Source organism: Tupaia chinensis, unplaced genomic scaffold (genome assembly GCF_000334495.1).
Source record: "Tupaia chinensis unplaced genomic scaffold, TupChi_1.0 Scaffold000048_1, whole genome shotgun sequence".
Taxonomy (NCBI): domain Eukaryota; kingdom Metazoa; phylum Chordata; class Mammalia; order Scandentia; family Tupaiidae; genus Tupaia; species Tupaia belangeri.
In genome coordinates, this window is record NW_006159506.1 from 3103639 (window position 1) to 3117759 (window position 14121).

At 46.5% G+C, this 14121-nt stretch overlaps 1 protein-coding gene across 1 annotated transcript in view; it reads right to left on the minus strand.

Moving 5' to 3' along the window:
• SMIM13 (small integral membrane protein 13) overlaps positions 1–993 on the minus strand; it is a 32060-nt gene extending 31067 nt beyond the window's left edge. Inside the window, exon 1 of the mRNA XM_006141193.3 lies at positions 556–993. Within this exon, the coding sequence (XP_006141255.1) occupies positions 556–631 (76 nt within the window). The 5' untranslated portion in view covers positions 632–993. The remainder of the gene's footprint in view (positions 1–555) is intronic.
• Positions 994–14121: the final 13128 nt, after the last annotated feature.

Here is a 14121-nt window from a genome sequence, read left to right on the forward strand (position 1 = left end):
GAGCCGCACAAAAGCAAAAGGAGTAAGCAATCACTTCACCTTCGAATCCAGGCCAAGGTTAAAACCCGGGCAGACTGTGGTAAGAATGGCAACCCCGAGCAGAGGCTGCCCTGAAGCAGTATCTGGTTTAGCCCAGGCCAAGATGCCCAGCCCCGGATCCTGTCCTTGGCCTCTCCTGGGGATGCCCGCAGGCCCGCCCTGGGTCAGGGGCACATCTGCCCTAAGCTCATTCCTGAGAGGTTAGGGAACAACAGAGGCGTTTAGGGAACGTAATGATCTCGCCTTTCCCCCGTCTTTAAAAAAAAATAAAAGAAACAGGGCAGGCCGGTGGCGTGGTGGGCAAGGGCGCTGGACTCCCACATGGTTGACCAGGGTTCGAGTGCCGGACCTGGCGGCTTGGTTTCTCACTTTCCCTCTCTATTGCTCTGTCCCTCTTTGGTCAAATTAAAATAAATGAATAAAGTTCCATTTAAAAAGGCATCAACAACCAAGTGAACAACCTGGGTCGAGCTGCGGCGTGGACCGCCCCCCTCCCGGGCGGCCGCCCCCACTCACCGCACACCATCAGCAGCAGCACGATCAGCAGCGTGGCCACGAACACCAGCAGGGTCAGCCCGACGTTGTGCCACATCTTGAGCGGACGAAGGTGGTCGGCTCGGGGCGGCGGGCGCGGACTGCGGCGGACGGGCGGCCCTCCCGGGCTCTCCTCGCCGGGGCGGACGAAACGCGGGAGGCAGACGGCCGCGGGCGACCCTATCCTCTCATCGCTCCGGGGAGCCGGGGCCACGGCGCCCGGAGACCCCCGCCGCCGGATGCGAGTCCATGGGGAACGCTGCGAGTCTATGAAGAGGAGAGAGGCCGACACAAGGACACGCGGCGGCCACACGGCCTTGGTCGCAGCCCGCTCGAGGGTCCCAAGGCCCCCAGAGACGCCAGATGTCAACGCCTCAGCCCCGCGGCGGCCGCGGCTTCTCTGCCCCAGCCCCCTCCCCCGGCCGCAGCTCATCACCGAGCGCCCCCTCGGGCACCGCCTCCGCGGCGCAGGGGCGGCTGGGAGATGTAGTGCGGAGCGCGTTGGAGACAGAGGGCGTCGCCCAGAAGGGACTACAACTCCCAGAATGCACCGCCCGCGCCAGGGGCTGGGCTTCCCGTAGCACCGCCCCCTCTGCGCTTGGTCTTTCCAAAGCCACAACCTCAGTGTACCGACCGCGGGCTGCTGTTCCCTGGTGTGGGCTCCCTCTCCCGCGCTGTGCCAAGGCACCTGCGAGATTTCCGACGTTACTGCAAGCACAGAGTCGGAGAGGAGGATAAAGGAGAAGCTGCTTGAAAAACTGGTTGAATCTGAACCCAACCCTATTGCCAGAGGCGAATTGGAGAGCTACCTGGCACTTGAAAAGAGAACTTTTGACTTCTAAGGAAATACCCACGTCCCTGCCAAAGAGACGACTGGGCACGAAATCTTTCTACCCGACAAGAGGTGTTATATTCTTTGTTTTGATAGGCGATGTATTTGAGAAATGACCCCTGGGTGGCTAAAGTACATCTGCTTTGTCCTTAGTTCACCTACCTGAGTTGTGAGTTTGATTCAGCTGCTTCCTGGAGACCAGGTGACAGATGACCCAGTTGAAGATTTTGGTGCATTAGCGTAAGCAAACCACTGTGAAACAAGACGCCTTAAGAATCTCAGGCACTCTCCCTCTCCTGAAATGAAAACTCCCCAGATCTGCCACATTCGTTCCTTGAAGAGGAATCAGAGACTTCACATATTCTTGTGACTCTGAGGCTCTTTGCAGTCAGACGCGGTTCAAGTCCCAGACGCCGCAGCTTAACTCAAGCCAGGCACATGTGCATGCATGCCCAAAATCCGGAGAGGAGAACAGAGAAGGGATTGTGGTGTGGCCATCCCCCCTGGGGTGATTTCTCTTTTTCTGTCTCTGGTGAGCGCACATGCCCTATAGAAAAAACTTCTCTTAAAAAAAAAAGGGGGGAGAGAAATTGGGAAAATCCACAAAGCTGGGAACCAAAGTCTCCTAACTCCGTAGAGTACAAATCTGATCTGCTAAACCATGCTGACATATCTCTTACTGATTGCTCTTTTAGCACAGATCATTTTTCTAAAGCTAAATCCTGGAAAGATATTTAAGAATAAGGTCTTGAGGTTACTCTTGAGCCTCAGTTATGTCTGGAGTCCTACTACTTACTGTTCTAACCCTGTTATCAATGCTCTACTCCCTCTTTCCTAATGACCCTAATCTGCTTATTCTGCAAGAGCTGTCCAATTTCCTCCTCAAGAAGACTTCCTGAGGGCCCAGCAGGTGGCATTGTGGTTAAGAGTGCTGGACTCCCACATGGCCCGCCACAGTTCAGGTCCCGGTCCTGGTGGCTTTCTCTCTCTCTCTTTCTCTCTCTCTGGTCAAATTGAAATAAAAGGATAAATAATGTTAAATAAAATAATTTTAAAAAATAAATAAGGCTTCTTGTGACCACCAGTTGGCATAATGGCTATGTCGCTGGACTCCCATGTAGTCGATCACCCTTCAAGTCCCAGGCCCGGTGGCTTAACCTCATGCCACGCGCTTGTGCGTGTGTACCCAAGATCCCAAGAGGAGAATGGAGGAGAAGGGACTGTGGCGTGGCCAATCCCCCTGGGGGTGATCTCTTGCTTTCTGACTCTCTGTCTCTCTCTGTATTTCTGGTGAGTGCACATGCCCTATAGCAAATCCTCTTAAAAAAAAAAAAAAAGACAATGGAAAATAACCGCCAAAGTTGAGGGAAAAATAGAAATGGAAATTTAGCAAGGAGAATCATCCATTCGGAGGCTCTTTTTTTGTGTGTTTGTTTTTTTGGAGAGGTTTTTGCTACAAGGGTGTGCATTCCCCAGAAAGAGAGACAGAAAGCGAGAAATCACCCCCCAGGGGGGATGGCCATGCCGCAATCCTTTCTCCACCCTCCTCTCTGAATCTTGGCCACACATACGTACCTGGAGTGAGTTTAACCCACCAAGTCCGGGACTCGAACAGCAGTGTACTATGTGGGAGTCCAGCGACATAGCCATTATGTCAACTGCTGGTCCCCAGAGTCTCTTTTACCCAGGTGAGCACTAAAAGTCGTAGGAGGCTGGACAGTGCTATTCATGGCTTTGGGAGCCAAAGGGGACACACCAGAGTCCTGGGCCCTGGGAGACCACTAGGCTCATCGGGCTGATGCTTTAATAATTCCCTTTACAGGAATAAGTGGGGACCAAAAATAAACCTGCAACCTGGGTCAGCTTTGACTGATCTAGCTGACCAACAGAAGTTCCAATTCTGCAATTGGATTAAGGAAATCTTGGATTAATATGGCCCCAAAGCCTGACAGGAACAAATGAAGAAGTTCATTGACCTAAACATCAAGTTATTCCTACAAGTAATTTTCAGACACAATTTTCAGCCCATTTTCAAACCCGTTTTAATTGCATAATACTCTTAGGTTTTAAAATTTTTCAACTCGTGTCTTTAAGACATTTGTTTACAAACTGTCACGCATGTTCCTTTACATTATGAAATAGAAAAAGAAGGGGGATGAGGTAAAGAGAAATAAAATACTTACGTCTTTAAGTTTTTCTTTTTAATAGTAGGGAAAATTTTAATATCACTGTATTATTAATAGTTTGCTAGAACCAGCAAATAGCACAAACTGGGTGGCTTAAAACAATAGAAATTTATCGTCTCACTGTTCTGGAAACTGGAAGTCTGAAATCAAGGTTCTGGCAGGCCATGCTCCGTCTGATAGCTCCAGTGAAGGATGCTTCCTGGCTGCCATCAGCTTCCGGTACCCCAAGTGTTGCTTGGCATGTGGCAACTTAACTCCAGCCCCTCCCTCCTCTCTGCCTGGTCATCTTCCCCATGTGGCTCTGTTTTCTTCTTTTCATTTGTTTTTGTTTTCTTTTTTTTTTTAGAGGTTTTTGCTATAGGGCACGTGACAGAGAGAGACAGAGAGACAGAAACCAGGAAATCACCCCCCAGGGGGGTGGCCACACCACAATCCCTTCTCCTCCATTCTCCTATTGGGATCTTGGGCACGCACGCACACGCACCCGGCGTGAGTTTAAGCCACTGGGTCCGGGAGACTCGAACTGCAGTCGACTACGTGGGAGTCCAGCGACATAGCCATTACGCTAACTGCTGGTCCCTTGTTTTTGTTTTCTATCAATATTTTGCCAGAAGGAGCTTGAGCTTGCCAGACAGAGACAGAGAGAAAAGGAGAGGGAGAAAACACCCCCTACTATCCCTTCTCCATTTCTCTATCCTGTCAGAATTGGAGGCACACGTGCACATGCACCCGTGTTTTTCAAGCCCCCAGATCCAAGACTTGAACTGCATTGTTGGTCATGTGGGATCCAGCTTCCTTAATCACCAGGCCACGATACTGGCCCTCTTCATCATTGTCTTCTTTTTCTTCATTTTTTTGTTTGTTTATTTACTTCTTTCTTCCATGAACAAGAGAGAGAAAGAAAAAGAACCCCCCACAGAGTCTCAAATCCATGATCGACCCCCAGCCTTATCATGGCTCATGGATGCACACATGCCTGGCGTATTCAGGGAGGCCTTTGGAAGCCAATCTGGAGCTTCCCATCTGAGCTGGTCTCATGGAGCATCATGGGCACTAGTCATAAGATTAGATAAAGGCCCACCCTGTAATCTCATCTAGATTTAACTAATTATATCTGTAATGACCTTATTTCCAAATAGAGTCATTCTCAGGTATTGGGAGTGAGGATTTCAATTTATCTTTTTGTATGATATATCGGGTGGTCAGAAAAGTCATGATGCATTTTTTGCCTAGAGAAACAGGAAAATACATAATGACTTTTCCGATGACCCAGTACAGCTCAATTCTTAACCATCTCCAAACAATCTTTGTTACTTTAGAAAAAAGCTTTTGAAAATAATTCACTTTGGGATTCAGCTGTTTAGTGATCTAAATTCAGTTTACCTTTAACACTTAATGTTTGTCATAGTTTTAAAAGACATCTGCGATATAATAAGAAATCTATATTTAATTTCTGCTCCCAGTTCCTGACACAGAGCTCTTAAAACCCTTGCAGTTTCCTGAACAGTAGGGGCATGAAGAGCATCTTTTGTTCTAACAGTTGGTCTTTGATCCCAGTTCCTGACACAGAGATCCTAATCAGAGATCCTAAGGGCTTGGAATTTCCCTGATGATAAGAGGATCTTTTAAAACCTAGGGAGGTGACTCTGGGTGGGCTCCTGGGTGGGGGTGGATCACCAGAAAGACCAAAGGTGCTGGATTCCCTCATGACACACCAGAGTTCAAGTCCTGGATCTGGCAGTTTGCTTTTTCACTTTCCTTCTCTCTTCCTCTGTCTCTCTCTGGTCAAATTAAAAAATAATAAATAAATAAATAAATAAATAAATAAATAATTTAAGGAAAAAAAAAAGTTTAAAACTTTCAGTCCAACCCCCTATCCTCTGGGGAAAAGGGAGAGGTGAAAGTGAGTTAATAATCAAGCATGCCTACGTGATGAAGCCTCATAAAAATCCCTAAACTACCAGGTTTGGAGAACTTCCAGGTTGGTGAGCGCATCCATGTGGAGAGAAGGCAGAACACCCCAACTCCATGGGGACAGAAGTTTCTGTGCAAGGGACTTTTCGGACCTCACCCTAGGAACCTCTTCATCATTTCGGCTGTTCATTTGTATTCTTTATCACATCATTTTAAATAAACTAGAAAATGAAAGTAGAATGTTTCTTTGAGTTCTGTGTGCCATGCGAACAAATACAGGACCTGAGAAGGCCATCAGGGAGCCCCCTGTTTATAGCCAGTTGGTCAGGAGGACATAAGTCCCAGACCTGTGACTGGCATCTTAAGTGGGACAGTCTTGCAGGACTGAGTTCTTAGCATGTGGGGTCTGCACCCACTCTGGCTAGTTAGCGTCAGGACTGAATTGTGGACACCCTATTGGTGTCTAGAGAGCTGGAGAATTAGTTGGTATAGACACGCCCCACATATTTTTGTGTCATCAGTGCACTGAATAAATACAATTTTCCTTTAATCCTTCAAAAATATGCCAAGGGTCTGGCCCAGTGGCACAGCAGTTAGATGCTGTGCGGAGGAAACTGGAGCCCATGCGGCCAACCAAGATTTGACTTTTGGCCCTGTCAGCTTCTCAACGGGCTGGTGTGCATGTACTCTGGGTCCTGATGAGATGGAGAATTAGAGGAAAAAAGATGGCGGCATGACCAAGCCTCATTAGGCGTTCTTTTCTTCCTTCTTCCCTTACTTCTTTCTTTTCTTTTTCATTTTTTTGCTGTAAAGCACTGGCACTCACTGAAGAGAGAGAAAGAGAGAGAAAGGGAGGGAAAGTAAGAAAGTATTCCCTCCAGGGGATGCATCGTAATCTCTTCTCCTCCACTATGCTCTTGGGATTTGGGGCATGCACACATGCCTTGGCATATTTTTCAAGTCATCAGGTCCAGAACTCAAACTGTACAGTCAGCCATGCAAGATCCAGCAGCCCTAAACACTATGCCATGGATTGGCCCTCTTTCTTTCTTTCTTTCTTTCTTTCTCTCTCTCATTGTTTGTGTGCTCTCTATTATGAATAAAAATAAACTAGAAAAAAAAAATAAGAGCTCCAAATGAAAGTGGTGCATCTCCGACTGACTTTTAAACTGGGATGTACACTTTTTTTTTTTTTTCAGTTTTATCCGCTCAGGATACCAAGATTTTAGTTGAAATTCGGCCAGCAAATTTCCATCCTTCCTGTTGTTGAAAGAAAAATCTGAGGCAGAATATAATTTTAAATGGTTTATTTGAGTAAAAGAAAACTGAGGAACGAGGGACCGTCAGACCCAAAGAGTTTTAGTGTCCCAAGGATACAATGTCAGAAGCAATTATTTATTAGGAAAATGCAAAAACAAAAATTTAAAAATTATTTGGTTTGCAGTTATAGAACTGCCCTTTTTCAAGTATCTTGCTGGGAAGTCCCTAGTCACATAATATGTTAGTTGTCTGTTATGATTGCCCGGGGTTAGGTTTTATTTCTGTCTAACATGAGCATTTATCAGAAATGACCTAAGTTAAGTTTCGCTTATGTCTGCAGATCAAGCAAGGTTCAGGTCATTTTTGAGGACTAACTGGTTTTATTTGCTCAGGGATTCTTCCTTTTAATTTGCTTTACTATGTTAGTTAGTCATTTTTAAAGCACTAATTGGAGGATGATGCATTTTTATTGTTATAAATAGGTTAAAGAATCCACAGAAATTTCGTTTAGAACATTTTTTAAATGCCTTTTTTTTTTTGAGAGGTTTTTGCTATAGGGCACGTGCGCTTGCCAGAAAGAGACAGAGATAGAGGCAGAGAGACAGAAAGCAAGAAATCACCCTCCAGGGGGGATGGCCACGCCACAATCCCTTCTCCTCCATTCTCCTCTCAGGATCTCGGGCACGCACGCACACGTGCCTGGTGTGAGTTTAAGCCACCAGGTCCGGGACTCGAACCACGGTCAGCTACATGGGAGTTCAGCGACATAGCCATTACGCTGACTGCTGGTCCCTTAAATGCTTTTTTTAAAAGAATTATTTTATTGAACTTCATTTATTTATTTTAATTTTACCAGAGAGGGAGAGCAAGAGAGAAAGAGAGAGAAAGCAAGAAAGCAAGCTGCCAAGTCTGGGACCCGAACCGTGGTCAGTCATATGGGAATCCAGAGCCCTTAACCACTACGTCACCTGTCAGCCCCTAGAACATTTTTAAGCTGGGAGACCAGCAGGTAGCGTAGTGGTTAAGGCTGCTGGACTCCCGCATGGTCCACTGAGTCCTGGACCTAGCAGCTTGCTTTCTTACTCTCTCTCTCTCTGTGTGTGTGTGTGTGTGTGTGTCTCCTTGTTGAGTGCATGTACCCTGTAGTAAAATTGAAAAATAATAATAATAAAAAATAAAATTAAATAAATAATTCTTTTTAAAAAAGAACATTTTTAAGCAATTGAAACCATTGTGTCTATGCTTGGCAAATAGGCGACAATAGCTGTATAGTTTTTGACAACTGAATCATGTATCAGTCTGTGTTTTTAAATATTCCTTTTCAAAATTCTCCAGATGGTGAATTTTCTTCCAAAGCCACTACTTTCTCATTTATTGTTAAGACATCCTTGTTACCCTGACGAAATAGATTAAATGTGGTTATTTTCACCCAAACATCTGCTACTAGGTATGCTGTACAGAGTCAGCTATCTTTTTGCCACAGAAAAGTTCAGTGCCTTAGTCTGTTTCAATTGCTGTAACAAATACTATAGATTAGATGGCTTATAAGCAACAAAATTTTTCACAGTTCTGGAGGCTGGGAAGTCCAAGATCGAGGTACCCACAGATTTGTTGTGAGAGTCCCCTTTCTTCTCGTGGTGTTCTTACATGGTGGAAAGAGACAGAAAGCTCCCTGAAGCCTTTTTTATAAGAGCACCAATCTGAATCATGAGGACTCCAACTATGTGACCTAATCATTCCCAACAGCCCCACCTCCTAATACCATCACATTGGGGATTATCCATCAACATATGGATTCTGGGGCACACAAACATTCCGTGCATGGCGGTCAGCAAACTTTGTGCACTTATCTGTGGACTGAATGTGTGAGACCACCTAGATGCATTCACTTTTTTTTTTTTTTTTTGAGAGGTTTTTGCTATAGGGTGCATGTGCTCGCCAGAAAGACAGCGAGAGACAAAGAGACAGAAAGTGAGAAATCACACACACACACACACACACACACACACCCGGGGAGACAGCCACGACAGCGAGAGACAAAGAGACAGAAAGTGAGAAATCACACACACACACACACACACACACACACACCCGGGGAGACGGCCACACCGCAATCCCTTCTCCTCCATTCTCCTTTCAAGATCTTGGGTACGCATGTACATGTACCCAGCGTGAGTTTAAGCCACCGGGTCTAGGACTTGAACCACAGTCAACTACATAGGAATCCAGCAACATAGCCATTACGCCAACTGCTGGTCCCCGTGCATTCACTTTTGACTCAGGTCTCACTGTTCCAACTGCAAGATGTGGTGGTAACACTTGAAGACTCTCTTACCCACACCCCTTCTGAAGTGGCCCACACCCAGTCACTGATCCATGCAGGAATACAAAGCTCTGGCCCTCTCGGCCTAACCGAGGACAATTCTGAAAGGCTATGCTAGCTCCAGGGCTCCTGTGAGGTCAACCACAGCATATCTGGCCTGAAACACATCTGGACTTCTCCCTCTGCAGGGCCTGCTTCCTTCGTCCCCCTCCTTTTCCTACTGTTGAAACCAAGGGTGTGCCCTAACAAGCATCCTGTGGAGTGCGTCTCAGAATTTCCTTCCCAGGAACCAATCTAGGATGCTTTCATCTAAAATAATAAAAATCGTCATCATAATCAGAAAGCATGTCATTTGTCTTTAAATGCTTCTCCAAGAGAACCAGTGAACTCCCATGCTTGCCAAAAGGTTTGCCTGGCCATTTTAGTGATAGTTGATTATTTTAAAGTCTTACTTTGACAAAATTAGGCACATCAAAAATAACTCATAACAAGCAACAGAATTCATAGAGATTCACTGGATTTCTGCTACACCCTCAGGATATTTCCTGTGATTCTATTTGATATATGACCATGTAATATAAAAATTAAGTGCGGGCCACAGTGTCATATTTTCTGTGACATGAAGACCAGGTAAAGACCCAGTGACAATCTTTTTTATTTTTTTTTTTCATTTTAATTTACTTATTCTTTTACGAGAGAAAGAAAGGTACCCCTGGGACAGGGTCTTTCCATGCTGCTGTCCTTCTTCAAGACGCTTAGTCAGCCAGGACCAGGCCTTCTGTGTATTACGCAGTGGCGCCCTGCCAACCTATGCCACCATGGCTGGGCTCTTTATCATACATCATACATCTTGATAGCAAATATTGAGAACAATTCATCTCTTACCTTTTAATATAAAAAGTATACTTTCTTGGCACCAGCAGATGGCATAGTGGTTATGTCGCTGGACTCCCATGTAGTCAAGCATGGTTCGAGGCCCGGACCTCGTGGTTTAAACTCATACTGGCTGGGTATGCATGTGTGCCCAAACTCCTAAGAGAAGAATGGAGGAGAAGAGACTGTGGTATGGCCATCTCCCCTGGGGAAGTGATTTCTCACTTCTGTCTCTCCATCTCTGTCTCTCCAGCGAGCACATGCACCCTATAGCAAAAAATCTCTCTCTCTAAAAAAAAAAGGTATACTTCCTTACATTTTATTTTTTAAAATAATTATTTAATTTAATTAATTTATTCATTTGTTTTCATTTGACCAGAGAGGGACAGAGTGAGAGAGAAAGTGAGATAGCAAACCACCAGGTCCAGGACTTGAACCACGGTCAGCCATATGAGAGTCCAATGCCCTTAACCACCACGCCACATGCCGGCCCCTCATATTTCCTTTTTGTGTCCTCCACCTATTGAAATGTGTAGTCTATTACTATGGGTGAAAATCCCCATTGAAAAACTGACAATGGGGAAGAAAAAGAAGGTGGGACCAACACTGAGGAGATAGGACCATGGTTTCTGTGCACTTAGGACACGGGGAGCCAATAATAACTCCTAGAGAGTTAGACAAAGTGATTCCATGAATGCTGGTCCCCAGAGGGCCAGACCCGGGGCCTGGTAGTCAGGGAGCTGGATCTCACTTGTCCAAGCATTGTTCAAACCCTGCCCCAGAAGCTCAAACACGCCAGGCATATAACATGTGTGCCTCAAACCCCAACAGGATAGAAAACCAGAGAAGGGTTGCTTCCTCCCTCTCTCTCTCTGTCTCTCCGGCGAGTATATCTCTGACAATTAAAAGGAAAATAAAGGAAATCAGTGCTTTGAACAGAAATCTTTGACTTGAGGTGGGGATCCAGGATTTGGGGCGTGTTGGTAGAAATCTGAACATAGGAGCTCTGCGGTAAGATTCCAGCGTGTGGAGGGAGTTCAGCCAGTGGACCAGTAAGAGCAGAAGGGGCAGGAGGACGCGCCAACAGTGTCTTACACTTAAGCCTAGCAGCGTGCAGAGGATGTGCTGGACAGGCCTTGGGTCTCAAAGAGGCCTCGAGGAGGCCGCAGGGCTAGTGGAGTCCTGGGCAAGAGCATGACAAGGGCAGAGAATCAGGAAGGAGAGGATGAGTTCATGAGTTAAGCATCGCTAAGAAGTGCAAGCTTTGGGGCCGCCAGGTGGCGTGGTGGTTAAGGGCGTTGGACTCCCCACAAGGCTGACTGCAGTTCAAGTCCTGGACCTGACGGCTTGCCTTCTCACTTTCCCGCGCTCGCTCTTACTCTGTTCCTCTCTGCTCAGAAGGAAGGAAGGAAGGAAGAAAGAAAAGAAGAAATGAAGAAATGCAAGCTGAGTCACTAATGGGAGTGAGGAACCAGGGCAAGGAAAGAGGTCTAATTTTCCTTCTGTGTCTTATTTGCAAAATTACTTTTATTCATTTGGTATTTTTTTTTTTATTAAGAGTCAGAGTTTCAGAGCCAGCAGATGGCAAAGCGGTTTTGTCACTGGATTCCCACATACCTCACCACAGTTAGAACCCTGGACCCGGTCCCTGGACCCGGTGGCTGGAAACTCACACAGGACGTGTGTACGTGCACGCCCAAGACCCTGGGAGGAGAATGGAGCAGAGGGGTTGTGGAGTGGCCATTCCCCAAGAGGTGATTTCTCACCTTCCCTCTCACTGTCTCTGTCTCTCTTTCTCTCAGCCAAGCTCACACACCTTAAGGCAAAAGCCTCTCAAAGAAGAGTCTGAGTTTCACTATGTTGCCCACGCTGGCCTCAGACTTACTGCCTCTGCCTCCCGATAGGTGTGATTACAGGGGTACATCATAGGCCCAGCTCTGCAAAATACCTTCAGTTTAGATACCACCTTCACATTGGCCTTATGGAAATCCACGTAAATATGAAGCCTTTATGGTTTAAGTTTTAGATGTGGTTTGGTGAAATTGTAGTTAGGTGAGAACACACATGGGTCTCCCTGTGGCAATTTACTGAATTCTTTTTAATTGCCAAAGGTCATGTGGGTCCCAAGCATTGTTCAAACCCTGCCCCAGAAGCTCAAACACGCCAGGCATATAACATGTGTGCCTCAAACCCCAACAGGATAGAAAACCAGAGAAGGGTTGCTTCCTCCCTCTCTCTCTCTGTCTCTCCGGCGAGTATATCTCTGACAATTAAAAGGAAAATAAAGGAAATCAGTGCTTTGAACAGAAATCTTTGACTTGAGGTGGGGATCCAGGATTTGGGGCGTGTTGGTAGAAATCTGAACATAGGAGCTCTGCGGTAAGATTCCAGCGTGTGGAGGGAGTTCAGCCAGTGGACCAGTAAGAGCAGAAGGGGCAGGAGGACGCGCCAACAGTGTCTTACACTTAAGCCTAGCAGCGTGCAGAGGATGTGCTGGACAGGCCTTGGGTCTCAAAGAGGCCTCGAGGAGGCCGCAGGGCTAGTGGAGTCCTGGGCAAGAGCATGACAAGGGCAGAGAATCAGGAAGGAGAGGATGAGTTCATGAGTTAAGCATCGCTAAGAAGTGCAAGCTTTGGGGCCGCCAGGTGGCGTGGTGGTTAAGGGCGTTGGACTCCCCACAAGGCTGACTGCAGTTCAAGTCCTGGACCTGACGGCTTGCCTTCTCACTTTCCCGCGCTCGCTCTTACTCTGTTCCTCTCTGCTCAGAAGGAAGGAAGGAAGGAAGAAAGAAAAGAAGAAATGAAGAAATGCAAGCTGAGTCACTAATGGGAGTGAGGAACCAGGGCAAGGAAAGAGGTCTAATTTTCCTTCTGTGTCTTATTTGCAAAATTACTTTTATTCATTTGGTATTTTTTTTTTTATTAAGAGTCAGAGTTTCAGAGCCAGCAGATGGCAAAGCGGTTTTGTCACTGGATTCCCACATACCTCACCACAGTTAGAACCCTGGACCCGGTCCCTGGACCCGGTGGCTGGAAACTCACACAGGACGTGTGTACGTGCACGCCCAAGACCCTGGGAGGAGAATGGAGCAGAGGGGTTGTGGAGTGGCCATTCCCCAAGAGGTGATTTCTCACCTTCCCTCTCACTGTCTCTGTCTCTCTTTCTCTCAGCCAAGCTCACACACCTTAAGGCAAAAGCCTCTCAAAGAAGAGTCTGAGTTTCACTATGTTGCCCACGCTGGCCTCAGACTTACTGCCTCTGCCTCCCGATAGGTGTGATTACAGGGGTACATCATAGGCCCAGCTCTGCAAAATACCTTCAGTTTAGATACCACCTTCACATTGGCCTTATGGAAATCCACGTAAATATGAAGCCTTTATGGTTTAAGTTTTAGATGTGGTTTGGTGAAATTGTAGTTAGGTGAGAACACACATGGGTCTCCCTGTGGCAATTTACTGAATTCTTTTTAATTGCCAAAGGTCATGTGGGTCAGAGAAAGACAGAGAGACAGACAGACAGAGAAAGGGAAGGGAAGAAAGCACTCTTCAAAAGGGTGTGGCCAATTCCTTCTCCTCCGTGTCTTCATCCTGCTGGGATTTGAGGCAAGCATGCACACGCGCCGGGCACGTTTTTCAAGCTGCCAGTTCTGGGATTTGAACTGCAGTTCATGATGTGAGATCCAGCTCCTTTAACCGCTAGGCTGCAGGGCCAGTCCTCCCTGTGGCAATTTAAACAGCTAACTAGAATGACAGATGTATTCCTCTGTAAAGGACGAGAAGACACAGATGGCTGGCACGCATTTCCTTTCTCGATCTAAGTCATTCTCGTGACAGGCGCAGTGTGTGGTCTAGACCTCACATACAAAAGTTCACATGTGGCTCTGCAGGTTCATGGTTAGATGTTCAGAGTAAGGCTAACCAACTTAGAGCTTGCTAGAGGAGAGCTATACTCTTATTTTCACATACAGAACGTTGGAAAACCGGATACTCATTTCTTTCCTTTAGCAGCTCAATCTATCTTATTTCTACACTTCTATATCTACTCCTCCCTGCCAAAAAAGTTTGGTGATAACAGAGAGGGGTGAGACCAGCTGATGGCATAATGATTACGTTGCTGGACGCCCATGTACTTCACTACAGTTCAAATCCTGGACCCAACGG